The 27,418-nt window shown below is 41.1% G+C and overlaps 1 protein-coding gene across 4 annotated transcripts in view; it reads right to left on the minus strand.

Annotated features, from left to right (window-relative positions):
* Positions 1 to 27,418, minus strand: part of pacs2 (phosphofurin acidic cluster sorting protein 2) — a 244,083-nt gene that overhangs the window by 48,074 nt on the left and 168,591 nt on the right. For all 4 annotated transcript variants that reach the window (XM_048537650.2, XM_048537649.2, XM_059649290.1 and 1 more), the window contains 3 exons: positions 20,423 to 20,497; positions 19,197 to 19,321; positions 13,129 to 13,261 (listed from right to left, as the gene is read on the minus strand). In XM_048537650.2, the coding sequence (XP_048393607.1) occupies positions 13,129 to 13,261; positions 19,197 to 19,321; positions 20,423 to 20,497 (333 nt within the window). The remainder of the gene's footprint in view (positions 1 to 13,128; positions 13,262 to 19,196; positions 19,322 to 20,422; positions 20,498 to 27,418) is intronic.

Genomic DNA, 27,418 nt, shown 5'->3' on the forward strand with positions numbered 1-27,418 from the left:
CGTGAACAAATCAAAGGATACTGAGAAAGCCAGAATACAGTATTCAGTTTTTTTAAAATCCACTTGAAGGATGTGGGCTCTGCTTGCTGGTCAGCATTTATTGCCTGTCTCTAGTTGCCCTTGGGAAGGTGATGGCCTGCAACTTTCTTGAACTCGTGCAGTTCACATGCTGTGAGTTGACCCACAATGTCCTCAGGGAGGGAATTCCAGGATACTGACCGAGTGACAACGAAGGAATGTTGAAATATTTCCAAGTCAGGATGATGAGTGGCTTGGAGGGGAACTTGCAGGCAGTGGTGATCCCATGCATCTGCTGTTGTCGGAGCTGCACCCACTCAGGCAAGTGGGAAGCATTCCAAATCACACCTAACTTGCACATTGTAGATGAATGACAGGTTTTGGAAAGTCAAGTGGTGAGTTACTCACTGTAGTATTCCTTGTAGCCAAGTTTCTGGTCAATGGAAGTCTCTGGACGTTGATAGTGTGGGATGCCAAGGGGCGGTGGTTAGATTGTCTCTTCTTGGAGTTGGTCATTGCCTGGCAATTGTGTAGAATGAATGTTACTTGCCACTTATTGGCAAAAGCCTGGATATTGTCCAGGTCTTGTTGCATTTGAAAATGAACTGATTCAGTTTCTGAGGAGTTGTGAATGGTGAAGATCATTAGTGAACATCCCACTTCTGATCTTATGACGGAGGGAAGGTCATTGATGAAGCCACTGAAGATGCTTGGGCCTACGACCCTAACTCCAACAACCACAACTATCTGTGTGTGCCAGGTATGACTCCAACCAGCAGAGAGTTTACCCCTGTTCCTGTTTTGCTAGGATAGCTTGTTATGGCCAGACTCCATCAAAAATGGCCTTGATATCAGGGGCGCCGATTCTCAACTCACCCCTGGAATTCAGTTCATTTGTCCATGCTTGAACATAGACTGTAATGAGATCAGGAGCCAAGTGGCCCTGGCAGACCCCAAACTGGAAGTCACCGAGCAGATGCTGCTTGATAGCACTGTTGATTATACCTTCCATCACTGTACTGATGATTGAGAATAGATTAATTGATCAGTAATTAGCTAGGTTGCATTTGTCCTGTGTTTTATGTACAGGACAAACCACAACAAGTTTCAACCTTGTCAGATACAGGTCAGCATCTTAGCTGTAGTGTTGCAGTTTGGCTCGGGGTGCAGCAAGTTCTGGAGAACAAGTCTATTGCCTGAAAGTTGTCAGGGTCGACAGCCTTCAGTGTATCCAGTGCTTTCAACTGCTCCTTCCTATCAGGTGAAGTGAACTGAATTAAGTGAAGGCTGACATGTGTGATGCTGAGGACCAGTGGGAGAAGTCAAGAAGGATCATCCTCTTTGGGCTGAAGATTGATGTGAATGCTTCTGTCTTTGATGTACTGATACTTTGGGCTCTTCCATCATTGAGGATGAAGATATTTGTGCAGCCACCTTCTTCAGTGAGTTAATTGTGCACCATCATTCACCTCTAGATGTGACATAGAACATAGAACATAGAACATAGAACAGTACAGCACAGAACAGGCCCTTCAGCCCACAATGTTGTGCCGACCATTGATCCTCATGTATGCACCCTCAAATTTCTGTGACCATATGCATGTCCAGCAGTCTCTTAAATGACCCCAATGACCTTGCTTCCACAACTGCTGCTGGCAACGCATTCCATGCTCTCACAACTCTCTGTGTAAAGAACCTGCCTCTGACATCCCCTCTATACTTTCCACCAACCAGCTTAAAACTATGACCCCTCGTGCTAGCCGTTTCTGCCCTGGGAAATAGTCTCTGGCTATCAACTCTATCTATGCCTCTCATTATCTTGTATACCTCAATTAGGTCCCCTCTCCTCCTCCTTTTCTCCAATGAAAAGGGACCAAGCTCAGTCAACCTCTCTTCATAAGATAAGCCCTCCAGTCCAGGCAGCATCCTGGTAAACCTCCTCTGAACCCTCTCCAAAGCATCCACATCTTTCCTATAATACGGCGACCAGAACTGGACGCAGTATTCCAAGTGCGGTCTAACCAAAGCTTTATAGAGCTGCAACAAGATCTCACGACTCTTAAACTCAATCCCCCTGTTAATGAAAGCCAAAACACCATATGCTTTCTTAACAACCCTGTCCACTTAGGTGGCCATTTTAAGGGATCTATGTATCTGCACACCAAGACCCCTCTGTTCCTCCACACTGCCAAGAATCCTATCCTTAATCCTGTACTCAGCTTTCAAATTCGACCTTCCAAAATGCATCACCTCGCATTTATCCAGGTTGAACTCCATCTGCCACCTCTCAGCCCATCTCTGCATCCTGTCAATGTCCCGCTGCAGCCTACAACAGCCCTCTATACTGTCAACGACACCTCCGACCTTTGTGTCGTCTGCAAACTTGCTGACCCATCCTTCAATCCCCTCATCCAAGTCATTAATAAAAATTACAAACAGTAGAGGCCCAAGGACAGACCCCTGTGGAACCCCACTCACCACTGACTTCCAGGCAGAATATTTTCCTTCTACTACCACTCGCTGTCTTCTGTTGGCCAGCCAATTCTGTATCCAAGCAGCTAAGTTCCCCTGTATCCCATTCCTCCTGACCTTCTGAATGAGCCTACAATGGGGAACCTTATCAAATGCCTTGCTGAAGTCCATATACACCACATCCACAGCTCGACCCTCATCAACTTTTCTAGTCACATCCTCAAAAAACTCGATAAGGTTTGTGAGGCATGACCTACCCCTCACAAAGCCGTGTTGACTGTATTTGATCAAGCCATGCTCCTCCAGATGGTCATAAATCCTATCCCTCAGAATCCATGGCAGCACAGTGGCTCAGTGGTTAGCACTGCTGTCTCAGAGCACCAGGGACTTGAGTTCGGTTCCACTGCCAGGTGGCTGTGAGGAGTTGACATGTTCTCCCCACGTCTGTGTGGATTTCCTCTGGGTTCTTTGGTCTCCTCCCACCATCCAAAGATATTTAGGTCAGGTGGATTGGCTATACTGAATCGTCCATAGTGTCCTGCAATGTGCAGGCTAGATATCTCGGTTATGGAAAATTCAGGGATATGGGGATGGGGTGGGATCTAGGTGAGACGCTTTTTTGGAAAGTTTGCATGGACTTGATGGAACAAAATGGCCTGCTTCCGCTTTCTAGGGACTGTACGATTGCAGAGCCCAGATCTGATCTGTTGATTGTGGGGTCACCAAGCTCTATCAGTTGCTGGTTATGCTGTTTGGCATGCAAGCAGTACCATTTTACCTTCACCAGGTTAAGACATCAGTTTTAAGTCTGCCTGATCCTGCTCCTGATATGCCATCCTGCACCGAACCAGTGTTGATCCCTTGGCTTGACTGTCGTGGTTGAATGGGGGATATGCCAGGCGAGGAGGTTGCAGACTGCAATAGAGTATGATTTTGCAGCTGTTGATGAGCCGCAGTGTCTCATGAATGCCCAATCTTGAGTTACCAGATCTGTTTGAACTATGTCCCATTTATGACAGTGATTGCGCCATACAACACGATGGACAGTATTCTCAAAGTGGAGGTGGAGCTTTGTTTTCACAAGGGCTGTGTGGTGGTCACTCTTACTGACACTGTCATGGACAGATACATCAGCAGCAACAGACTGGTGAGGATAAAGGCTTGTTTCCCTCTTGTTGGATGATTAGTCATAATCATATCAAATGGTGGAGCAAGCTTGAAGTGCTGAATGGCCTACTCCTGGTCTCTATGTTGCTATGTAGAGTTTCTCTACTACTTAGTTCATTTCTGAAATATTTTAAACTCTTTTCATGTCTCTCTGATGAAGCAATGTAAACTTCTCTAAGTACTAATCTGTCATTAACTATCGTGTTCAATAACAAATCCCATAGCACATGCTGAACTAACACAATTCCCCAGTTTTTTTACTCTCTTTCAGCTTCTTTTAAATAATGGAGCTGCATTTGCAATTCTTCACTTTTGGAGGGACAATTCTTGAACTAATTCTGTTTTGGAAGATTGCAGTGGAGTCACTTTCAATTTCCTCGCCTACTTCCTTTAAACGACAGTGGAAATCATCAAGTGCTAGGGATTTGCAGTCGTCAGTGTTATTTTTGTCCTTGCATTCATTTAAGAGTTCCAGTACCTAAATCATTAAGAAGCTTCTAAAGTGTCAAGTAAAGTTATACTCTTTCTTTATTGTAAAGACTAGTACAAAATTAATCAAATCTGCACTTCCTATTTCATTTCAAATATTATCCCGATTAATGTTTTCCCTCAAGGACCAACGCTACTCTTCACCACTGTCTATGTTCGAACATTATTGTTAATTCTGATCACAAAATTATTTTTGTATGCCTTTTGCAGCTTACTTTCCTTTTATCCACCTTTCCTGTTCTTCATTTCTCTCCCAGTCTCCAGGATTTACAGTATTTTAATTTTTTTTATATCTTATTTGGTTTAGCTTTATGTTACCCATGGCTGTTTTACATGGTGAAGAGAGGTATCTCCTTTGTACTCAACATGAGTTTTGAATCATTAGTTGTCAGTCTGTCTCATCTCCTTTCAGTAGCTATCCTTGCCAAGGGCTAGAATCTTAATAGCTATGTTAATTCCTCTTTTTTGAGCAAAGAATTAAATCATCTTGTAATAACTATTAGATTACTGTTAATTTACTGGATCAACCAAGTCTAGCACACGATCAATGTTGCCCCTATGTTATTTCGAAAGCCTAATGTTCTATGCAATTCAAATATAATTTGGCCTGTTAAAATTACTGTGTGTTTGCAGGTGTGGAAAAAAAAAGCATTTATAGGGTCCCAACAAGTAACCAAACCGCTTGGCACTCTGAAAATAAGAGATAGAAATGTAACTGATTACTAATGTAATTATTAGAAATTAGAAATGTAACCAATTCCCGCCTCGGGCGACTGTCTGCGTGGAGTTTGCATATTCTCCCCGTGTCTGTGTGGGTTTCGTCCGGGTGCTCCGGTTTTCTCCCACAGTCCAAGGACATGCAGGTTAGGTGGATTGGCCATGCTAAATTGCCTGTAGTGTTTAGGGGTGCGTGGGTTATAGTGGGATGGGTCTGGGTGGGATGCTTCAAGGAGCGGTGTGGACTTGTTGGGCCGAAGGGCCTGTTTCCACACTGCAGGGAATCTAATCTAATCTAATCTAAATACGGTACAACCTACCCTTTATTGGTTCATATTTTGCAGAAAACTCTCTTTACTGCAATCATGTAATTCACCACCTTTCTAATTTGGGCTATTTCATTCTTCCTGATCTGTATAAAACAAAAGTATTTCATTAAAGCAACATGACTTCTTAAAATAACATAAAACAAAGAACACAGCAGATGCTGAGATCTGAAACATAAATAGAAAATGCTGGCAAAACTCAGCAGGTCTGGCAGCATCTGTGGAAAGTTATCATTTTAAGTTCAATGACTCCTATCACAGGACTCAAAATGTTAACTCCATCTTCTTTCCACAGATGTTACTGGATTTGAGTTTCGTCAACAATTTCTGTTTTTGTTTCATGCCCTCCTCCAAATTTCTCTCATCTCTGAGGAAATGTATTCTGTCATTTCACTGTTGATATTGGGAGACTATAGACAGCTCCCAGAATGGTTGCAAGTATTCTTGTTCCTCAATTCTAATCATAAAGTTTTTCCTCACTGCTTTCACATACTTTTATCCTCTCTTAATGGTGTTGTCATAGTGTCTTAAATTTTCCAAAAGGAGAATAGCAAATCAGCATTGTAAAATAAATCAACTATGCACAGAAAACAGGTCTGCTGCAGAAGAAAAAAAAGTCAATATTTTCGCTGCTTCATCAAGCAGTCACAGTTGAAGGATCATCCTTTCGTGTTCTTTCAAATGTTAACTTCCTTAATATGCACAGACAGCATCTTCTGTTGTGACCTTTTGCTACTGGATCCAATTCCTCTCTCCTAATACTTCTCCCCACTCCCTCATCCCCAACCTCCAGATATAATCCTGAGCCAGAAAACTGTCTTTAAATTTCGCCAAAATAACTGTCCAAAGTTTTGAGTACATCATCTTATGCCTTCCAAGAAAGTTCAGTCTTATTAGATCAGCGTTAAAGGAGAAACTTTCACAGACAATTGGTATTTTATTTTTCCCCACACGTTATCATGGTGCAGCACAAACTGATAATCTTGTAACTATCCCCACAAATTGTAGGTGATATAGGAATTTAAGTTGGCTCCAAATGTGCAATCACGAAAAGTAGAGAGCAAATTGCAAAATAACGGTATGTGTCAAGCCAAATTTGTGATTTACTTCACTTAACTCCTGACAGATTAAGTAACTACTGTGAACTTTAAACTTTGGCGTACAGTATTTAACTTGTAAAAAAATCATTTGAATAAACACAACGCTATAAATGTTGCAGAAACAGTAGGAACGGCAGATGCTGGAGAATCTGAGATAACAAGGTGTAGAGCTGGATGAACGCAGCAGGCCAAGCAGCAGAGGAATTATTTTCTGACGTAGGGCTAGACCTGGAACATCAGCTTTCCTGCTCCTCTGATGTTGCTTGGCCTGCTGTGTTCATCAAGCTCTACATCGTGTTATAACTGTTGCTATCTTTGCTGCTTTGCCAGGCCCAATTTTTTTATCTCAACTAGGGAAAATGCATGAGTAAAAGAAAATACGCCAATAAAAGATTCACTGCTCACTTGCTCAAGTGAATGCGGCTTTCTTCATGCGACGTCAAAATAGTGCCCTTTCAGATTGCAGACATGCTCATCGAGCCGGTGTGTTTGATTGCAGATGTTTCGTCACCTTGCTAGATAATATCATCAGTGTGCCTCTGGTGAAGTGCTGGTTGTCTGTCCTGCTTGTTATTTATATGCCTCGGTTTGCTGGGGTCGTTGGCACTACTTCCAGTTCAGTTTTTCAGTGGTTTACATATAGGGTCCAGTTCAATTTTTCTGTTGCGATACATTGAACTGGACCCAATATACAAACCACTGAAAATGTGAACTGGAAGTGATGCCAACCACCCCAGCAAACCGAGGCGTATAAATAACAAGCTGGACAGAACACCAACACTTCACCGGAAGTGCACTGAAGATATTACCTAGCAAGGTGACGAAACACCTGCAGTCAAACACACCGGCTCGGCAAGCAAGTCTACAATCTCACCCGTAACCCGAACTACAAATCTTCTCAAAAACTTTAAAGCGCCCTTTGTAGGTAAATGATGAAAGTTAGCAGTCATACAACTTTGAATCTAAGATGTATGGCAAAAAAGGGGAGCAAATAAGGCTCGGCTGGCCAAATTATTTTTAATTGGAAGGGAAAGATCTATTACTCCATTTACTATAATAGCACACAATATGCTGGTTAGGAGTAAATTCACCCACTTACTTCATATTATTCTGGTTGCATTTGGACAGAATGTATTTATGGGTTGCATATTCCTACAAACAGTTTCCAAACCTCATTATTGGACTCCATAACACAGTCATCCAGCATATGTTTTATTTTCCAGGGCAGGGTCAGGAAGCAATGTTAGACTTCTGTAAATCTAATATTTATTATTACCTAGGTTGGCATGGAGCTGGCATAGGAGTAATAAGTGAGGCCCAGTGCAAGCATTGAAACAGGGTTGGGTTGGAGGTGGTTGAAGTAGTGAGAGGAACGTGGGCTAGGAGATTCAACAACCTATGAACTAAGTTGGCCACGTCCCTGAAAACTGAGGAAGTTCTAACCTCAGGCTCAGCACCTAAGCAATCATGGCTGCTTTTAATTTGTTTCCAACATTAGTGGTCCAACCCAATCCTATCCCACACCCTCGAGTAAAACTTCGGTCTAACCAGGGCCACTTGTACCGAGACAGGTTTGCAGGATGGGAAATATCCCAACTTAAGCCGCTCTTTCTGATAGGAAAAAGAGCAGTTAATTGTGGGAAAGACACAACAATTGAAACCAAGAAGGGGCCTGCAGTTACATTGAGCCTTTCATGACTGCCAGGTGCCTTGAGAAGTGTTTTACAGACAAAGTAGTAAGTGTAGCAATTGTTGCAATGACAAAAAGGAGATACGGCAGTCTGTTTTCATATAGCAAACAGCAATGTTAGAATGATGAAGAATCTCTTGAGATACTGATTATTATTGGCCAAAATACAGGAATGCTCTACTTCATTATAGTGCTGTGGGATGTTTTACATCAGCTTGGAGAGCTCTAATTTTGGCACTGCAACCAAAAGACAGCTGTCATGACACAGCATCACTCGAGAGAGTCAGCCTTTATTATTGCACACTCAGCCTGGTTCACTCTTGCCTCCAAGTTAGAAAATTGTGGATTTAGCCCCATTACAAACACTTGGACACAATGCAGACTGTCACATCTGACATAGAAAGTGCTGAATCTATGGAATGACCATCTTTGATTTTGGGATAATAAATAGAGGTCACAGCAGTTTGCTCAGGTAAGTGTAAAGATTGTAAGGAATGATACTGAAGAGGAGGCAGGAAGATCTGACTGATATCTTGGGCAATATTTATTCCTCATCCAACATTGCTAAAAACTGATCATGTTGCATTTTGTGAAAGCATCCGAAGTGCAAGTTAGCTGCGTATTTTCTATATAATCAGAACGACCAGTTATCAAAACATTTCAATGGCTAGGAATGCTTTAGGACATCTTGATGTTCAGATTCTTTTCTCCAAGAGAAAGCTCAGGGGTGACCTATTGAGGTTCTTACAATTATGAACAGGTTTGATAGGGGAAGTTGCAGGAAAGGCACTTCCACTTGGTGGGGGTGGGGGGGTGGGGGGCGCGGGGGGAACGAATATCCAAAATGAGGAGTCATAAATATTAGTTACTAGTAAATAAAAAAAATCCAAGGAAAATTCTTCACATAGGGAGTCATTAGATCACAGAAATCTCTACCATTATTCATTATTATTGGAGACACCGCTGTCATGATGGGATCACAGAAGCCAATTTGTACACAAACATCTCCCTCAAACAGCAGAGAGGTAAATGATTATAATTAAAGCGATTGTTATGGCGATCGCAAAACCACTTCTGAGAGTTTCAATTTAAACCCTTTGCTTCATTTTTAGCTTAATGTGTGATAATATTCTGAGTTAGAGGAATCTCTTTGATACCTCCAGCATTTAGGTCTAGATTTTCTCCATTGACCAGGTGAAAGCCTCCTTTGTTGACTGAAGTAGACCCATGTCAAAACAGCACATGGCACTGTAAATTCAGAACTAAGCAGTTGCAGGCAAATAGCATATGGTGGCACAAATTGAACATTAATTGGTATTCTTGCAAGATCAGCTAGTATGAGAAAGAGATGATACATTACTAAGACTTAAGAGATATCATTCACTATGGCTAGAGGCTGCCCGGGTCAATAACTCATGGGCAAGTCATTCGGCTAGCCTGCGAGCAAGATCTAAACCAAAGCCCCTGAGTTTTAAACTGATAGAGTTGAAAATAAGATTTTTATGGTGGGCTGTATTTTTCAAACTGATTTCAGTGCAGCTGGGGGCAGTGAAAGAGTCACTCACATTGTTGTTGTGTAGAAATTTTCTTCAATTAAGTTTTTAAAAGGTAACGGAGAAAAAAGTGTTTGAAAGAATTTTTAAAATTATGCAAAATATTACTGTTAATTGAGGGGCATTTTTTCCCCCAGACAGAGCTTGATGCATAATGTCAGTTAATGGTCAACTGCTTTATAAAGGTACAGATATAATCCTAAACTGTTAATGGGTAAAATCAGAATGACTTTATAACTGTGTGTCATATTTGGCCTTTCTGCCTTATCCAAGCGTTGGCATTGGCTATATTGAAGCAGGGGTCTCCATTAAGAGCAAAAGCAAGACCTGTGTAAAGTAAAATGAAATGCAGGTAAATTTCCATCAATTAAGCAATCAATGCTTCTGGTGCTCACTGGTTATAAGGATTTCAAACCAACTAATACTGCTTGTGTATCCCCAACCGGACTTGTAACTTTTGAAACAAGTGAGTTAGGAATGTAGGGATAGAAGTCAGCTATTCAGCTTTTTTATTAAATTTAATACAACTCCACTAACCTGTTTTAGTTCCAGATTCTTTAATACAGAACCATCATGTAACAAAAATTTATTAATCTGCTTTGATATTTGCAATTGATTATTTTCTTTTTTATTCATTCATAGAATGTGGGTCTTGCTGACTAAGGCAATCTAGGCCAACATTTTTGCCCATCCCTAATCGCAGAGGGCAGTTAAGAGTCAACCATATTGCTGTGGTTTCTGGAGTCACATGCAGGCCAGTCCAGGTAAGGCAACACTTTCCATCCCTAAAGGAAATCAGTGAACCAGATGGGTTCTTTTATATGCCCTAGCTAGTCTTTTAATCCTCATAAACACTTCTACATCATCTTCCTTTTGAGGAAAAACAAGCCTCATCTACCCAATTTCATTATTTAACCCAACTAGTCTCAATCTGTGACAGATCTAATCTGTACTTCAATGTAGGAACATATGCTACACTGGATGACGTAAAAGATCACGAAACAATTTGGTACACCCTGACCCTGCACAAATTAAACATTGTGAACTTTCAAAGGATCTGCATCTGAATAATTCACATTTTGGATAGGTTTCGAAGCTTGCAGCCTTCTCAAAATGACAACTTGATGCTTCACAGAAGATAGTAACAGGAATAGGCCTTACATACAGATAAGGAAGGACACCACTTTGATTGGGACAATACATCCATCCTAGGACAAGCCAAACAGAGACACGCACGAGAATTCCTAGAAGCATGGCATTCCAACCGGAACTCCATCAACAAACACATTGGCTCCAAATCAATCTACCATCCCCTGAGAAAAAGAACAGGAAATGACATCACCAACCCAAGGAAACCTAACCAGATAAATAGAAAGCGGGACATAACACCAGCGCTTCGTCGGAGGCTCACTGATGATGTTACCTAGAATGGTGACAAAACGTCTGAAAACGAACCTTCCAGCTCAGCGAGCAAACTCACATCCAGGAGTAGGCCATTTGGCCCTTCGAGCCTGCTCCAGCTTCAACATGATTATGGCTGATCAATCCAACTCAGTGTCTTTTGTGAGTTTCTTCCTGTACCCTTTGATCCCTTTAGCCCTCAGAACAATATCTATCTCTGTCTTGAAAACATTCAATATTTTGGCATCAACTACTTTCTGTGGCATAGAATTCATCATTCTCTGGCTAAAGAAATTTCTCCTTATCTCAGCCCAAAATGGCATATCCCGTATCTTTAGACCATGACCCCTACTTCTGATCTTCCCATTTATTGGGAACATTTTTCCTGTGTTTAAGCTTGGTCAAAATGCATCCAAGTACTGAAATACACATCTACTCAAAAAGCACATTTAAATAATCTTAACGTTCAAGATCCTGGTGCATTATGATTTGAAAAATAATTCTGAAAATCACAGGAATTGTCCATTTCCCAACGACCAGACACAGGCATTTTTAGTTTGATATTATTTTGTTACAATCAGGTGCATCAGGCTCCTGTCAATATAAAAAACTGCAAACTTCCCTGAGGGCTAGATCTAGCTCAGTCTGAAGACTGAAACATGAAGGCAGAAAACTTTGCTTTTGGGAAAGATGGGACAAGGTAGTATTGCTCTCCTTCTCTTGCACAGTTCAAGAAAGATAAGCATGTTTTTTCATAGCATCACAGAATCCCTACAGTGTGGAAGCAAGCCATTCGGCCAGACAAGTTTACATCGACCCTCCAAAGATCATCCCACATAAACCCAGCCCTCCCAACCTATTCCTGTAACTCTGCATTTACCATGGCAAACCCAACTAGCCTGCACATCCATCGACACTATGGGCAATTTAGAATGGCCAATGCCCCTAACTTTCACAACTTTGGACGGTGGAAGGAAACCAGAGCATGCAAAGAAAACCCACACAGACACGGGGAGAATGTCCAACCTCCACACAGACAGTCACCCAAGGCTGGAACCGAACCCGGTCCCCATTGGTTTTTGCAAATGTCATCTTATCACTTGCCATTGCTTTGGACCAGCTTTCTTCCCTTAATATAGGGAAAGAACTTCATCTTTGCTATTAGCAGTCATAGCATTACAATGCACTCCTTAGCTAAAATCAGTCTCAGACAACACAGTAGGAAATGGTTTGGCCTACTGTGCTTGTACCAGTTCTTTAGACAAACTCCAAAACTTAATTTCATTCCTCTTAAGCCATACTGCTCCAAATTTTCTTTTCCAAGTATATGTTCAACTCTCTTTTGTGTCCTAATATCAATCTGTAAGAAACAGTATAATTCCCTGGTAAAGAACCATTCACACTATTTTCTGTCATGTAGGTTATTTTGTACCAAGGCTGCCACTGCGATATTCAACCCAAAGACTACAAGCTTGCTGACAAGTCTGTTACTTGATACTCTACCAAACACGTTCTAAACCCCATACACACAAATCAACTAGCCCACTCTCATCACCCCTGTTTCCCTGCTAAATACTTTGCCACTGGTAGCAATGGGAAAACCACTGCTCTGAAGTGATACAGTAGCATGCAACCCTTCTCTTTTCTTTGAATAAACTATAACAGTGCATCTACAAATCTCTTCCACTTTGTAATCCTTCGAATAGAATGTCCTGCTTTAACGTTTTCCAGTAGCTATGGCTAATTATATGAATTTATACACTATAACACTGAGCAAAGAAGGTACCACAATTCAATTCTTGACAAATGTTCAACTGACAGTACCTAAATAGAGACAGAGCAATGAAGGAAATGGAGTGAACATCATTTATTTTATTGACTACTGCTTCAGGGTTAGGCAGAAGTTCACTGTTGCTATTCTGCAATTCCTGCCACAAATGCATGTTTGCAAATGTGAGGGAGGAACAGAACTAGAATTACCTAATTACCTCATTAAGATTTATCGAAGTATGTGGATATAGGATATTCCATTTGCTTATAATGGCTTAAAAGGATGGAGTATTTTTTTCCCAAGGATTGAAATGGGGAATACTTTTCTAGAAACTTAACAGTTGTAAATTTTGCATACTGTTTTATTTTAAAATGTTGTGAATTTGTCCTTTACGGAAGCAGGGCATGAACAGTTCAGCACCTACCTGCAGGTGCGGCCTTGGTTCTGGCGAACGTTCATTATCCAAGCTGTTAGCCCGTTCATTCTGCTGCCTTGCCGGCTGCCTTTCTTTCAGGGATGTGCTTCTTCCACGGCGTCCTACCTGTTTCCCTTCCGTCCTCATGAAGCAATGACACAAAATAAAAATCAAATCAGGAAATCCACGCACCAGGAGTATCGGTCACTGAGCTGAGTAAGATCTGTATTCATACTGCAGAAGCTCAAACCTACTCTGTTATTCAATTTGATCTCTTACCTCAGCACCACCTTTCTATACTTTCTCTTCAATTCTCCTTGTATCTGAAGTCTATCAAACTCTGTCTTCAACATATTCCATGACTGAGCATCTAGAACATGCTTGGGTACAGAATTTCAAAGATTTACAATCATTGGAGCGTAGTATCTAATGTCATGTCTGAGCTAATGCCTTGGTTGTGGACTCCTCAAATGGATAAAGTACCCTCTTAACAGTTACCCTATCAAGCCCTTTCAGAATTTCAACAAGACCGCATTTCATTCTTCTAAATTTGAGGAAATAAAGATCTAGACCATTCAATTTGTCTACATATAGAACATCTTTCACATATCCCAGGAATCTGTCTGTTGAAGTTTTGCTGCATTCCCTCCAAAGTATGTACAAAAGGCCTGTGGCAAAACATCTTGCATTTGTACTGCATTTCCCAATAGTGTGGTGGCTTCCCTAATTGCATTGGCATTCCAGCTTTCCACAATCTGTACACAAGCCAGCTTCCACTAAATACCAATACTTCTCACGTTGAAAAACTTTTCTGCTTTTTTATTTTTCCTTCAAAAGTAAAGAACTTCATACCTCTCTACATTATATCCCATTGCCAACTTCTTGTCCACTCACTAAGCTTGTTAATTTTTTTTAAAGTCCTTTTGTGCTCTTCTCATGGTTTATTTTCTCTCCCAACTATGTATTGTCAAGAAACATAGAGGCAGCACACTATCTCCTCCCATTGATTTAAAAGATAAATACTCGAGATAGAAACACTGATGTTTCTGGTACCCCACAACTTACAGCCTAACTCAAAATAATGCATCTTATTACAGTGACCATAGTTCGGTAAGCGTTAAGTCACTTATGGATAAGTAGTTGTCAGGTGAAAGCACTGAATTGTGGGAAGGCTAACTGCTGTAATATTAGGCAGGAACTGGGAAATGTAGACTAGGGGCAGCTGTTTGAGAGTAAATCCACATCTGGTGTGTTGGAATCTTTTAGAGGGCAATTGACTGGAGTTCAGGACTAGCATGTTTCAGTGAAAATGAAGGATTGTCAAGAGAAATTAAGAGCTTAGTCAAAAATAAAAGGGAAGCATATGGAAGGCGTAGGAAACTGAAGGCAGACAGAGCCCTCAAAGAAAACAAAGTTAGTAGGAAAGAAATTAAACATGGAATTAGGAGGTCTCAAAAGGGGTCATGGCATATCATCAGCAAACAGGATTAAGGAAACTCCAAGGCATTTTATAATATAGGAGCAGCATGAGGGTGGCTTGGTAAAGGGTAGGGTGGGGAAAGGACAAAGGAGGCGGAGCCAGAGGAAATGGTTGACGTCCTTAATGTCTACTTTACATCAGAATTCACAAAGCAGGAGGTCACGGTGATGGTGAGTCCCAGGGAGAGAGGGGTGGCGAAGGGAGAGGGTGGTGTGTTGATATTCTGGGACAGGTCAATATAAAAAAAGGTGGTGGCATAAGGTGTTTTTAAAAGCGTTAGGATAGACAAGTCCCAAGGAACCTGATGGGCCTAATCCCAGAAGGCTAAGGGAGGCAGGTGAGGAAATTGCTAGGGCTATGTATGAAATCTTTGTATCTTCTTTCGTTACAGGAGAAGTGCCAGACGAATGAAGAATAGCCAGTTTAAGAAGGGCAACAGGATAATGTGGGAAATTACAGACCAGTGAGCCTTATGTCAATGGTAAAGAAATTATCAGAGAAGATTTTGAGAGATAGGAGTTACTTGAATCTGCTCTACCATGAGTTTGTGGCTAGTATGTCAATTCTATTACCAATTTGTTCAATCCCATTTTGCACGAACATCTGCTTGATCACAGCACTGTCTCTCACTTTAGCACCATCAAAAGTCTGGAAGTCGTTAGCAATAATTTAATCCTCTATTGCAGAAATTCAAGTTATACATCTGCACAAGGAAGAACCTGGTAGAATATAACAATAATATAGCATGAACCAGCTTGGAATATTCACAAAGTGAATATCTTAAGAATGCGAGTTGAGGAAAGAATCATATGATGCATACATAAGAAACAAGCAAGAAAATTTGTTACAGGAATAGTATATTCCTGTACTGTAGGAATACAGGATACTGGCCTGTGCAAGTGGAGAATATTTCTCCATTGCATAGAAACAAATGGTGCCTTTCTCTCATCGTGAGCATTGTTCCACCACCTGGATGCATGCACACCACTCTGTTTGCTAGCCTGCTCAATATTGCCCAATATCAACTCCTGGAAGTCAAGCAAGAGATACTTTGACTGCTCAATGGTCATGCTCTTGCACTGAGTTAAACGGTCATGGGTTCAAGTCCCGCTCCACAGACATCTGCACATATCGCAGAGTTGTGTGGTGTCAGAGGTGCTATATTTCAGCTGAGATGTTAAAACTAAGGCTGCAGCTACTTAAAAGAACTTTGATGCAATTTAAAAGAGATGGAGAACTCTCCCTGTATTCTGGCTCATAGTTATCACTCAAAGTATAAAGGTTAAAATAGGTTACCTGGTTAAGGTCATGTTTTGTTTATAGAAGTTGTGAGAAAACTGATTACTGCATCTTCTACAACAGATCTACACTATAAATCATTTAATTTGTTGTCAAGGGCTTTAGGACATCATCAGTTAGCAATGAATTAGTGTGATTTTTTTTTAAAGTCTGGGGCACCTCCATTTCCTTTCCACTGAAAACAGAGTCTAGCAACTGAGTATGACATGTTTGGGCTAGTTATTACTTACTGACTGTAGTTACATACTGTTGAATTTAAGGATGATGAGGGATTTTTCGAATCAATGCTTCTACCTGCATGTAGTTATGCAGCAAGACGGAGTATATCACACATTTAAATAATCAAACCATTCACAACTTCACAAAAGGTTGAGAGCTTTTAAAACAATCTGCCTTTAAACCAAAAAGTAGAAACCAGAGGAATTTGTAGCCAACCCAGCACAAAGAAAAAAAAGAGAGATAATTGGTCAGCTTTTGTGCTCCTGAGATGCTGCTTGGCCTGCTGTGTTCATCCAGCTCTACACTTTGTTATCTCAGATTCTCCAGCATCTGCAGTTCCCATTATCTATAATCCTAACAGGCACTTCTTGACATTTTTTTCTGTTTGGTTGTTCTAGGTAGTTTGGTCTGATTGATACCTCATGCAGGAAACAGATGACAACTTTACTGTAAGCGGTCGTTTCATTTGGGCATACAATCATCTTGATAAATTGCAAGTAACTGACCAACTAAAATATTGCATGGAACATAACAGTGCAGTACAGGCTGTTCGGCCCTCGATGTTACACCGGCCTGTGAAACGAATCTGAAGCCCAGAGTTCTGCAAGAGTTACAATTTGCACTGATTCGTGTACTTGCACTTAAAAAGGATTTTTAATGGTATATCTAAGACTGACTTTCTCTCTATCAGTCTGTGATCAGAGTTATGGCATTAATGAGAGGTACAATGGAATGAAACAGCTTAGCAATAAACTATGGACAATGCTCGAAAAGCTCATTCTTTACTTAAGGTCGATATGGGAGAAAAATTTAGTTATTTTAAAAATGATGAAAAAAAAACTGTTAATAAATCGCGTGGAGTTTTCTGTATTCAACTGATTGTTACATAAATTTGTCTGTAATATGGTGGTCCAGGAGCTGACTTGAGTACATCGATGTTTCTCATGCTCAACAAATCTACTGGAATGTTTTTAAGGATATAACTAGCAGAGTTGATAAGGGACAGCTCATGGCATGATTTACCTAGACTTTCAGAAGGGTTTCGGAAAAGGTCCCACATAAGAGATCAGCATATGAAATTGAAGCACGTGGGATTAGGGATTGTGTAACATGGAGAGAGAACTGGTTGGCAGACCGGAAACAAAGTAGGAATAAACAGGTCATTTTCCGAGTAACCAGCAGTGACTAGTGGGGCACTGTAGGGATCACTATTTGGATCCCAGCTGTTCACAATATATATTAAAGATTCAGAGGAGGGAACTATAGTATCGCCAAGATAATAAAATGAGAGGCTGGATGAACACAGCAGGCCCAGCAGCATCTCAGGAGCACAAAAGCTGACGTTTTGGGCCTAGACCCTTCATCAGAGAGGGGGATGGGGTGAGGGTATCACCATAGTATTGCCAAGTTGGGTGACCAGGAGATCTGTGAGGAGATGCAAAATTGATGCAATGAGATTTGGACAAATTGAATGATTGGGCAATTGCATAGCAGATCAAGTATGTGAATAAATGTGAGAATATCCAAGTTAGTAGCAAAAACAGGAAGGTAGATTATCTGAATGGTGATAGATTAGGAAAGAAGGAGATTGAACAAGACCTTGGTGTCCTTGCACATCACTCAGTGAATATAGCATGCAGGTGCAGTAAGTGGTGAAGGTGGCAAATGGTATGTTGGTCTTTATTGCAAGAGAATGAGAATACAGGAACAAGGATGTCTTGGTGGAATTGTACAGGCCTTGGCGAGACTATACTTGGAAATAGTAGTGTGTGTAATTTTAGTCTCCTTATCGAAAGAAGGATGTTCTGGTTATGGAGGGAGTGCAATAAAGTTTTACCAGACTGATGCCTGGGATGGCAGGACTAACAAATACAGATTGGATCAGTTTTTGAAGAACGCAGTTTTGAAGAATGCGGGTGGATCTCATACAAACTGAACAAATTTCAACAGGACTAGACAGGGTAAATGCAGGAAGGATGTTTCTGATGACTAGGATCCAGACCTTGGGGTCACACTCTAAGGATAGGGGGTCGGTCATTTATGTCTGAGGAGAGAAGTCTTCACCCAGCGAGTGGTGGCTCTGTAGAATTCTCCATCACAGGAACCAGTTGTGGCCATAATATTGATTATTTTCAAGGAGGAGTTAGATATAGTTGCTAGGGCTAAAGGGTTCAAAGGGCCTGGGGAGCAAATGGGAACAAGACACTGAGTTGGACGATCAGCTCTATCATATTGAAAAGGTGGAGCAGGCCCAAAGGGCCCGTTCTGGCTACTATGTTCTGTGTTTCAGCCTTCCAGAGTTAAGTAGAACTGGAGGCAGAGCATATTATTTTCTGGCCAGCTACAGTAGTGACAAGGATGCTCTGTTCAATCCATGGGCTTACTTAAAAATCAAACAGGTAACATGTACCCCGGACTACAGGAAATGCAAGATCTTTGTAAGGCAGCATGAGTCAGCTCAAGGTGAAGTGTTAAAATTCAAAAATGAAGCATCCACATCATTCAACAATGTGGCACAGAAAGAAAGAATTTCCATTTATTTTGTGCCTTTTACAATCTCTGGATATCTCACAGACGATGAAGTAGTTTAGAACTGTAGTCACTGTTCTGATGTTGTAATGAGAAAATGGTCAAATTGTTGACTTTAAATGGCTCAGGAGCTTGTCCTGAGTATGTTTTTCATGTTTGACAAACCTGCTGGGACATTTTTTTAAGGATAAAACTAGTGGAATTGAAAAGGGCAGCCCCAAGATGTGGTTTACTTAAATGTTCAGACGGCTTTTGATAAGCTGCTTTGGGATAATCATTAGCCAGAAGACTGGGAAGAACGAACTTGCTGTTCTTTGAATAGCATCATTTGATCTTTTACATCTACCTTAGAAGGCGCTTGGTACAACATCTCATCGCAAAGAGTAACAGTACAGCTCTCCATCAATGCACCAGAGTGTCAGGCGAGCTTGTGGTCAAGCCTCTGGAGTACAATCTTCTGCCTTTGAGGTGACAGTGTTAGAAATGCATCATGATTGACATGCAATTAATGCTTTTATGCTGCCATTACCTTCTACAGAAAGTGCCTTACCTTGTAGAAGGAATAATTAAAGACTCTGTCTTTGTGATTTTTCCACTGGGAGGGAGCTTTTCTAGAAAGGTGTCTGCACTGATGCTTTCAGATGCTGCCGCTGCCTCTTCCTGCTGTATTTGATCCTATGGGAAACCAAGCAAAATAAAATCATGATTTTAAAAATAGCATTCTCTTTGAGTAATGCATGATCCATCTCCTTTTGCAGCACCCTGGGGTCTTTATATTACTCAAGTGAAAGACAGCATAAAACAGCCACAATCACCCTGCATTATCCTTTCTAATATGAATTTTCTGCATGCGATCCAAGCTCTCAGATATTCCTGTAAAGGATTATTTAGTTGTACAAGACTGCTTCAGATTAATTAATTTCTGATCCTCAATATTTAAGGTAAAGACCTGAATTACATCACCAAATTTCACATGCTTATTACTCATCTTCATGCTATAAAAGTATAAGATCTGTGTCAGTGACAGGCAAATTTGATGCAAAGGTTTAAACAGTTTGAACATTACATGTAGGATAATTAATACTGAGCCATGAGGAGTAGGCTGGAACCTATTATTTGAGGGGTTCAGCTGGTTTAATATTGAATAATAGATGAGTGAGTTACAGCCTAGAAAGAAATGAAGGTCTCAGTCATTTTATATGTATGATACTTGGGACTGCATTACAAGCTGAAGTATAACCATGGAATTTATAAATCGTCTACAGTGACTTGAGCTAGATCAACTCTATGCATATTTTGTATCTGTGCTTGACCTATGCCTTATGGCTTTACATAGTCTCCAGTTATCCACACTATTCATTTGATAAGAAAAATCCACACATATATACAACACGTACCTTATTTTCCCCTCACAATTTCAATGCTCAGCTCCTCCATAACTTCCATTTTTACATTTCTGCCCATCAGAACTCTGCTCCCAGATAAATTTCCCAGCTCGTCCCCAGTTTAAAAGTTTTCCATCTTTATCCAACATTCACTTTACACATCTAAGCCAACTAACACTGGTACCCAGGGATAATAAGGTATAGACCTGGATGAACACAGCAGCCCAGGCAGCATCAGAGGAGCAGGAAAACTGATGTTTCAGGCCTAGGCCCTTCTTCAGAAACATTGGTACCCATTACTCTTTCACAGCTCTTCCTTGAACTCCATCTATTGGCAACATGTGGTATAGTGTCTGAAGATGTATTTTGCAAAATGCACAAGTATACTTACAACTGACAGTGTATTGGAAATGCTATCCATCTGAAACTTGCTTGCAGAGCTCTTGAGCTTTTCGGGTGCATCTACCTAAATGAAGCAAAAGATAAACAGGATTAAAAAGTTTTTTTTTCTGACATTATGAACTGAAATTAAAAAGAACTGCTTCAAAATCCAGTGTTCTAAAGGATTACTGCATGTTTTGAAAAGCAAGTAACCTGACTCTCATGGCAAACATCATGTAAACAGTGGCCTGAAAGAAGCAGCATTGAAGTTTGGATTGCAGATGACCTGGAGCAGAGGGGCTGTCTAGTTGGAAACAAGGAATTGATTGGGGTTAGTAAGAAATGCCAATGCTGGAGTGTGAGATAACACAGTGTAGAGCTGGAGGAACACAGCAGGCGAGGCTGCATCAGATGATTGGAAAGCTGACATTTTGAGTTGGGCCCCTTCTTCAGAAAAGGGTCCCAAACCAGAACGTCTGCTTTCCTGTTCCTCTGGTGCTGCCTGGCCTGCTGAGCTCCACAACGAATTGATTGGTCTTGGAACTGATGATCAGTTGTCAATCACAAAAGCCTTTAGCCTGCCTACAACTGAACAGCTTGGGGCTACATAGAGGGAAATGATTTGATCTCTACCAGCTCAGGAGCTGTATCTCGGTTCTTAGCAGTTAAAACCTACATTAAAGTTAAAGAAGAGATAATAGGACAGATAACAGAACAGTTCATCCACTTCACCAACACCCTCCACCCCAACCTTAAGTTCACCTGGGCCATCTCTAACACCTCTTTCACCTTCCTGGTCCCCTCTGTCTCTATCTCGGGCAACCACCAAGAAATCGATATCCATTTCAAGCCCAATGACTCCCACAACTACCTAGAACATACCTCCTTTCACCCACCTTCCTGCAAAAATGCCATCCCCATTCCAAATTCCTTCACCTCTGCTGCTCCCAGGATGAAGCATTCATCTTTCGCACAGCTCAGATGTCCTCGTTTATCAAGGACCGCAACTTCCCCCCCGCAGTGGTCGAGAATGCCTTCGACCGTGTCTCCCGCATTTCCCGCGACACATCCCGTCCCCGCAAAAACAACCAAAAAAAATCCCCCTTGTCCTCACGTACCATGCCACCAACCTCTGGGTCCAATGCATCATCCTCTGACACTTGCGCCATCTGCAATCCGACCCCACTACCAAAGACATTTTTCCCTCCCCACTCTTGTCTGCTTTCTTGAGGGATCACTCTCTCTGTAACTGCCTTGTCCGCTCCACACTCACTCCAGCCCCAGCACACCCGGCACTTTTCCCTGCAACCACAGAAAGTGCTACGCCTGCCCCCATACCTCCTCCCTCACCACCATCCCAGGCCACAAGGAGACTTTCCACATCAAGCAGATGTTCACCTGCACATCTGCTAATGAGGTATATTGAATCCACTGTACCCGTTGTGGCCTCCTCTACATTGGGGAAACCAAGTGGATGCTTGGGGACCGCTTTGCAGAACACCTCCGCTCGGTTCGCAATAAACAACTGCACCTCCCAGTCGTGAACCATTTCAACTCCCCTCCCACTCCTCAGACGACATGTCCATCCTGGGCCTCCTGCAGTGCCACAACGATGCTACCCAAAGGTTCCAGGAACAGCAACTCATATCCCGCTTGGGAACCTTGCGGCCCAATAGTATCAATGTGGATTTCACAAACTTCAAAATCTCCCCTCACCCTACCGCATCCCAAAACCAACCCAGCTCATCCCTGCCTCCCTAAGCTGTTCCTCCTCTCACCCATCCCTTCTTCTCACAAGCCGCACCCCCATTTCCTACCTACTAACTTCATCCCACCCCCTTGACTTGTCTGTCCTCCCTGGACTGATCTACCTCCTCCCTACCTCCCCACCTACACTCACCTTTACTGGCTCCATTCCCACCTCTGACTTTTCTGTCTCCTCTCCACCTACCTTCTCCTCTATCCATCTTCAATCCGCCTCCCCTTCTCTCCCTATTTATTTCAGAGCCCTCTTCCCCTCCCCCATTTCTGAAGAAGGGTCTAGGCCCGAAACGTCAGCTTTCCTGCTCCTAAGATGCTGCTTGGCCTGCTGCGTTCATCCAGCTCTGCACCTTGTTAAAGTTAAAGTTAAAGAAAACCAGTTTATCTTTCTTTCAACAGTTGTCACAAGCTGCAATATTGTAGAGATGTATCCAAGACCTTTTATGAGCAAATCAACTACCTTGTGTGTCTTGCAAACCAGCGGGAGCATCCCAAGAAAGATAACTGAAAAGAAACATTCTGAACAGCATAAGAATCATAAGGATTATCACAGCAACACTTGAATTGAAACCACTGAACTGCCTTCCCAGTTTTCCTTTGTTAATAACCTATTTTTCTCTGTCTGTCTGTGTGTATAAAGGGGGGGGGGGGGGGGGGGCGAAGAGGTTTATAAGGAAGCTAGAGTTTTAATTTGCAGTATTATTTGCTGACAATTTACAATTGTAAATCTGTAGTTACAGTTTTGGAGATAATAAGGTCTATTTATGTTGGAAGTTAGAATCTGTAGGCGTGAGGCTGGAAAAGCAGAGCCGGATAGACAGCATCCGAGGAGCAGGAATCCAGTGGAAGCAGACAGGGAAAGGTAACTGAAAAGCTACATTCTGAACAGCACAAGAATCCTAAGGATCATCTGAGCAACCCATGAATAGAACCCACTGAACCGCCTTCCCAGTTTTCTGTCATCAATAACCTATTTTTCTCCATCTGTGTGCCCTGACGAAGAGTTTCGGCCTGAAACGCTGATTTTCCTGCTCCTTGGATGCTGTCTGACCTGCTGTGCTTTTCCAGCCTCACACCGATAGACAAAGACTGTCGTTACAGTCTAGTCACTTGTAATAAAATGGCAATTCCTACTAAGTACAGAAACCTGCTCTGTAATTTCTATCAACCAGGGTTTGGAAATAAGGTAATTTGGGGAATTCTGTGTACTTATTTTAAAATTTTAAAATTTCTGTGACGACTCCAAAATTAGAGCAGGGCTTGAATTCCAGTGCACTATCCCAGTGAGGTGTGAGTCAACAAGCTCACAGCTAACAACAGAAAACTAAGTCTAACAGCCACTTGATTGGCAGAGGATGTACTGAGGAAGAGAGGGCTTTGAAAAAAAATCGATCGCAAGCTAGTACTTTAATGATTTTAGATCTGAAATATAGTCAGCGCTGGGGAGTGAACATGACAGGCTGTTATCATAGTTTGTCTCATACCGATTTTAACCTTGGCAAAATCTTCAGTCCTTTCTTCATGACTGTTACATTATTCTTAAAATATAGTACCCAGAACGGAACATCATCTAACTGCATTGATCCGTGAACATTTAGCATTACTTCATTACACCAATGAGAAAACCCAGCAACCTACATGCAGTTTTAAAATCAGGTTCATTTGTTTCTGTACCCATTTCTAAAATCTCTACATCCTACATGTCTTTACTCCCCTACTGATTTTAAATTATTAATAATATTTAAGTACATGTGGTTCTTATTGTTTCTCTCAACAAGTGTTGTTTCACATCTTTATCTTAAGATCAGGTAAAATCCATCTGTAGATGGAGCTTAGCAAGATTCTTTGTTTTGAGTTTATCTCTGTGAATAGTGTCCAGGCAGAACCAGCAGGGAAAACTGATTGATATTGGATTTAAAAATTCAGCTGATGGTATGAATGTACATGTCAAATCCCAGACTGAAGCCTGGCTTAATTGAGCACGTCCTTCTTTCTTTTGTTAGTTAACACAGTGGTTAACACATTCACGAGGTTGTAAACTTGCTTGAACAACTAAACAGAAGTTTTTCCACAAAAGAAAAAGAAGCTAAGTATTGAACACGATTAGAATGATCTTACAGCACACAGCAAAACGAAGTTTCAACTTTACTCCTAAAACTGTCTGTTACAGAAGTTCATGCCCAGAGAAATTAGATGATTACTAAACTTTTTAGGGTTCTACTTAACTGACTCCTGACAGTTTCTTTGTCATGGACTGTGGAGACAGTTTTGCCTTCTGGCTCTGCCCTGACACTATTCAGAGATAAACTCAAAACAAAGGCTCTCACTAAACCCAGTCTATTACCTAATCTGACACATATGGCCTGTTCTACATAAGTGCAAATACACTGCCTTTTACTTAATAGAGTCTTGCTAATTCTAACATGAAATAATCTGAGATTCAAAAATTTTCTCAGTTCTAATAAAGAGTAGACTTCTTATCCTAACTCTCCGGGTTTTGAAGTTTCAGAAATTAAACACTTTTGTTGTGGGGAGGTTCACCCTAAACTCCTTCTAGGAGCACAAATAAACTTGCTTCTAAACAATAGTGTCTTCTGAACAGAATTAAAAACTTGCTTAATCTCTTAATTCTATTGATCTGAAAATAAAGCTAATGGCCTTACAATGATTACCGTACTTGTTATAAGCCTAACGGCATAAAGATATATTTTCCAAATTTTGAAATCCAAATTTCAAAAATGATATTGCTATATAAATTATATACCCTTTATCACATCGGAAACCAACTGGGAGGCTGTTTTAGCTTTGGCTTTTTTGTAACTTTTAGTTCAAGTCAAGAATAATGCCAGTCCAACACCTACATAGAGTAAAAGCCAGGTCTATTGTCGCTGAGACAGACCGTAAGTGAGAAATGGTATTCAGTACAAGATAGAGGTGGAAACAGGGCAAATGGTTAGAAGATTTACTTAACTGGAAACTAAATTTTTAAAAAGCAGTACTTTACAGAAGGGCAGTCAACCTTGTTGAAGCTGGAGTTCTCGAAGTAGCACGCTTAGTTTTATTTTAACCATAGCAGTGGTCACTGCACCGTGATATTCCCTGAAAAATCAGACAGCCAGTGAGAAAAGAAACCAGAGAGTATGAGAAGGGACTGGAAGCTCAAATGAAAGGGAAAATGCAAAAACAGAGTTCTGAGAACCAAAAGAACTTTGATGCAAATTGACCAATAAAAGCGGTAACAGCAAAAGGATTTCTTTTTAAAACATCTAGTTGGAATCTGGAGTGCAGATCAACCCTGACTTTCTAAAGAAAAGAAATAAATGCAGGGTAACAGTGAAACAGTAGGGGAGTTGGTACTGCTATCATTGCTCCTGCAGACAGTTGACACAGACACAATGAAGTAAATGGCCTCATGCTGGGCAATAACTATTCTATGATTCTTTATCTGAAAATATGTTCCTCCATATCACCTGAATGGTTCAGGGCTCACTTGAGGGTAAATATTTGAGACTCTCACTAGAGAAAATAGTAAACTGCTTCCAGACTTCACTCATAAATAGGCAGGTACAAAGTTTATTATATCTGTTTGTTCTGGTCTACTGATCTCAGAACATTACAGTACCCTGTTTTTCAACAGATCCATAGAAAGTATCCATGAAGCTTAAGCAAAAGCAGGGTATTTTGGATGCCGGAAACCTGAAATTAAAGCAGAAAATGCTAGAGAGAGAAACTCAGCAAATCTGGCAGCTTCTATGCATAGATAAATGTTTCAAAGGCAGGTCTTCAGAGATGCTGAATTCTCAGCGCATCCTGTTTTTAGATCAAAGAACTGCAATATTGGGTCCACAAATTACAAGAAAATGCCTTGACGAGTATTAACACTAGTCAACAGCAACCTCTGGTGGTAAATACCAAGCAGTGCAAGAGTACAGCTTAAATTCCCAGGATGCACTCTGCATCAAATTATTTTGAATCCACACAGCACAGAAACCGTGACCCGAATAGTCAGTGGCAATATACATGCTTCATAACGTAGCCCTCTGCCATCCATGCAACTCTATCACTGCATCCTCCATTCTTTTCGCTTCGTATATTCATCTAGTTGCCCCTCAAATCCATGAAAATTCTATTTACATGCACATCATTTCTCCTAATTTCCCTAATGGATTAATTAATCTTATTTTATATTGTTAATTTCTGGCTTTGCACTTGTTTGTATTTTTCAAGATCTCCAGAAGATTGACCAAGATTTCTTGTTTGCTTTTGAAAAGAACCCTAGTCTGTTCGGTCTCTGGAGAAATATATATCCTCTCAGCTATGACATTATTCTAGTAAATATTGTTCTGCGTCTTCTCTAGCTGCTCTGGTATCAGATGACTAGAGTCCAGCTTTTAAGTGTAACATCTGGATATCCCTAAACACGACTGATCTAATTGAAAAGACTAAAGTCACTCTTTGCACATAATTATGCTCCTTGTAGTCTGTAGTTAGTTTGATCTAAAAACAGGATGCGCTGAGAATTCAGCATCTCTGAAGACCTGCCTTTGAAACATTTATCTTATAAGATATTTGGGTTTCAGTTGAGCCTTCATTAAAAAGAAAAACTGCATCTCAGTCTTTGGCTACCTACTTCTCCATGCCTGAGTCTGTATGTACAGAATGTGTCAACCTTAATGTTTTCACTAAGTTCCTAACACTTATTTTGAAATCTCTCCACACACTTGTAGTTTCCTCCAGCCGCACTTCAACACAGAGCATTCAGCAAAGGACTGGGCAATTTGGTCTACGTCAACACTTTGAGAAAACTATTGCATTAGTTTACCTCCACTGGTCTTTCCCCACAGCTCTGATTTTAATTTCAGGTACATATCTATGACAGTTTGAAAACTGCTCCTGAATAAGCTTCACCTATCACTTTAAGCAGTGCATGCCAGGTAATTTCATCTGTTGCTCATACAACATTATTTGCCTGATTACTTCATTCTACCATCAGTGCCAGTGTTTCACCCAAAGCCCCCATCCTTCAGAAACATATTTCCATGTCCCTAGTGTTGTCACTTGCCCTTTGCTGCCAAAAGCTTATAGAAATTTCATTGTTCAACGACGGTTTTCTCTTTCTAACTTTGTTAGTGCTTAATTTTCTCATTCAATATTCCCGCTTTTCTGTCTGCTAACGATACTGCGGAAATGTGAATTCTTGAAGGTGAAGAACCTTACTAATTCATTATTAACCTTGTCTCCGAGT

This window comes from Stegostoma tigrinum, chromosome 10 (genome assembly GCF_030684315.1).
Source record: "Stegostoma tigrinum isolate sSteTig4 chromosome 10, sSteTig4.hap1, whole genome shotgun sequence".
Classification (NCBI taxonomy): domain Eukaryota; kingdom Metazoa; phylum Chordata; class Chondrichthyes; order Orectolobiformes; family Stegostomatidae; genus Stegostoma; species Stegostoma tigrinum.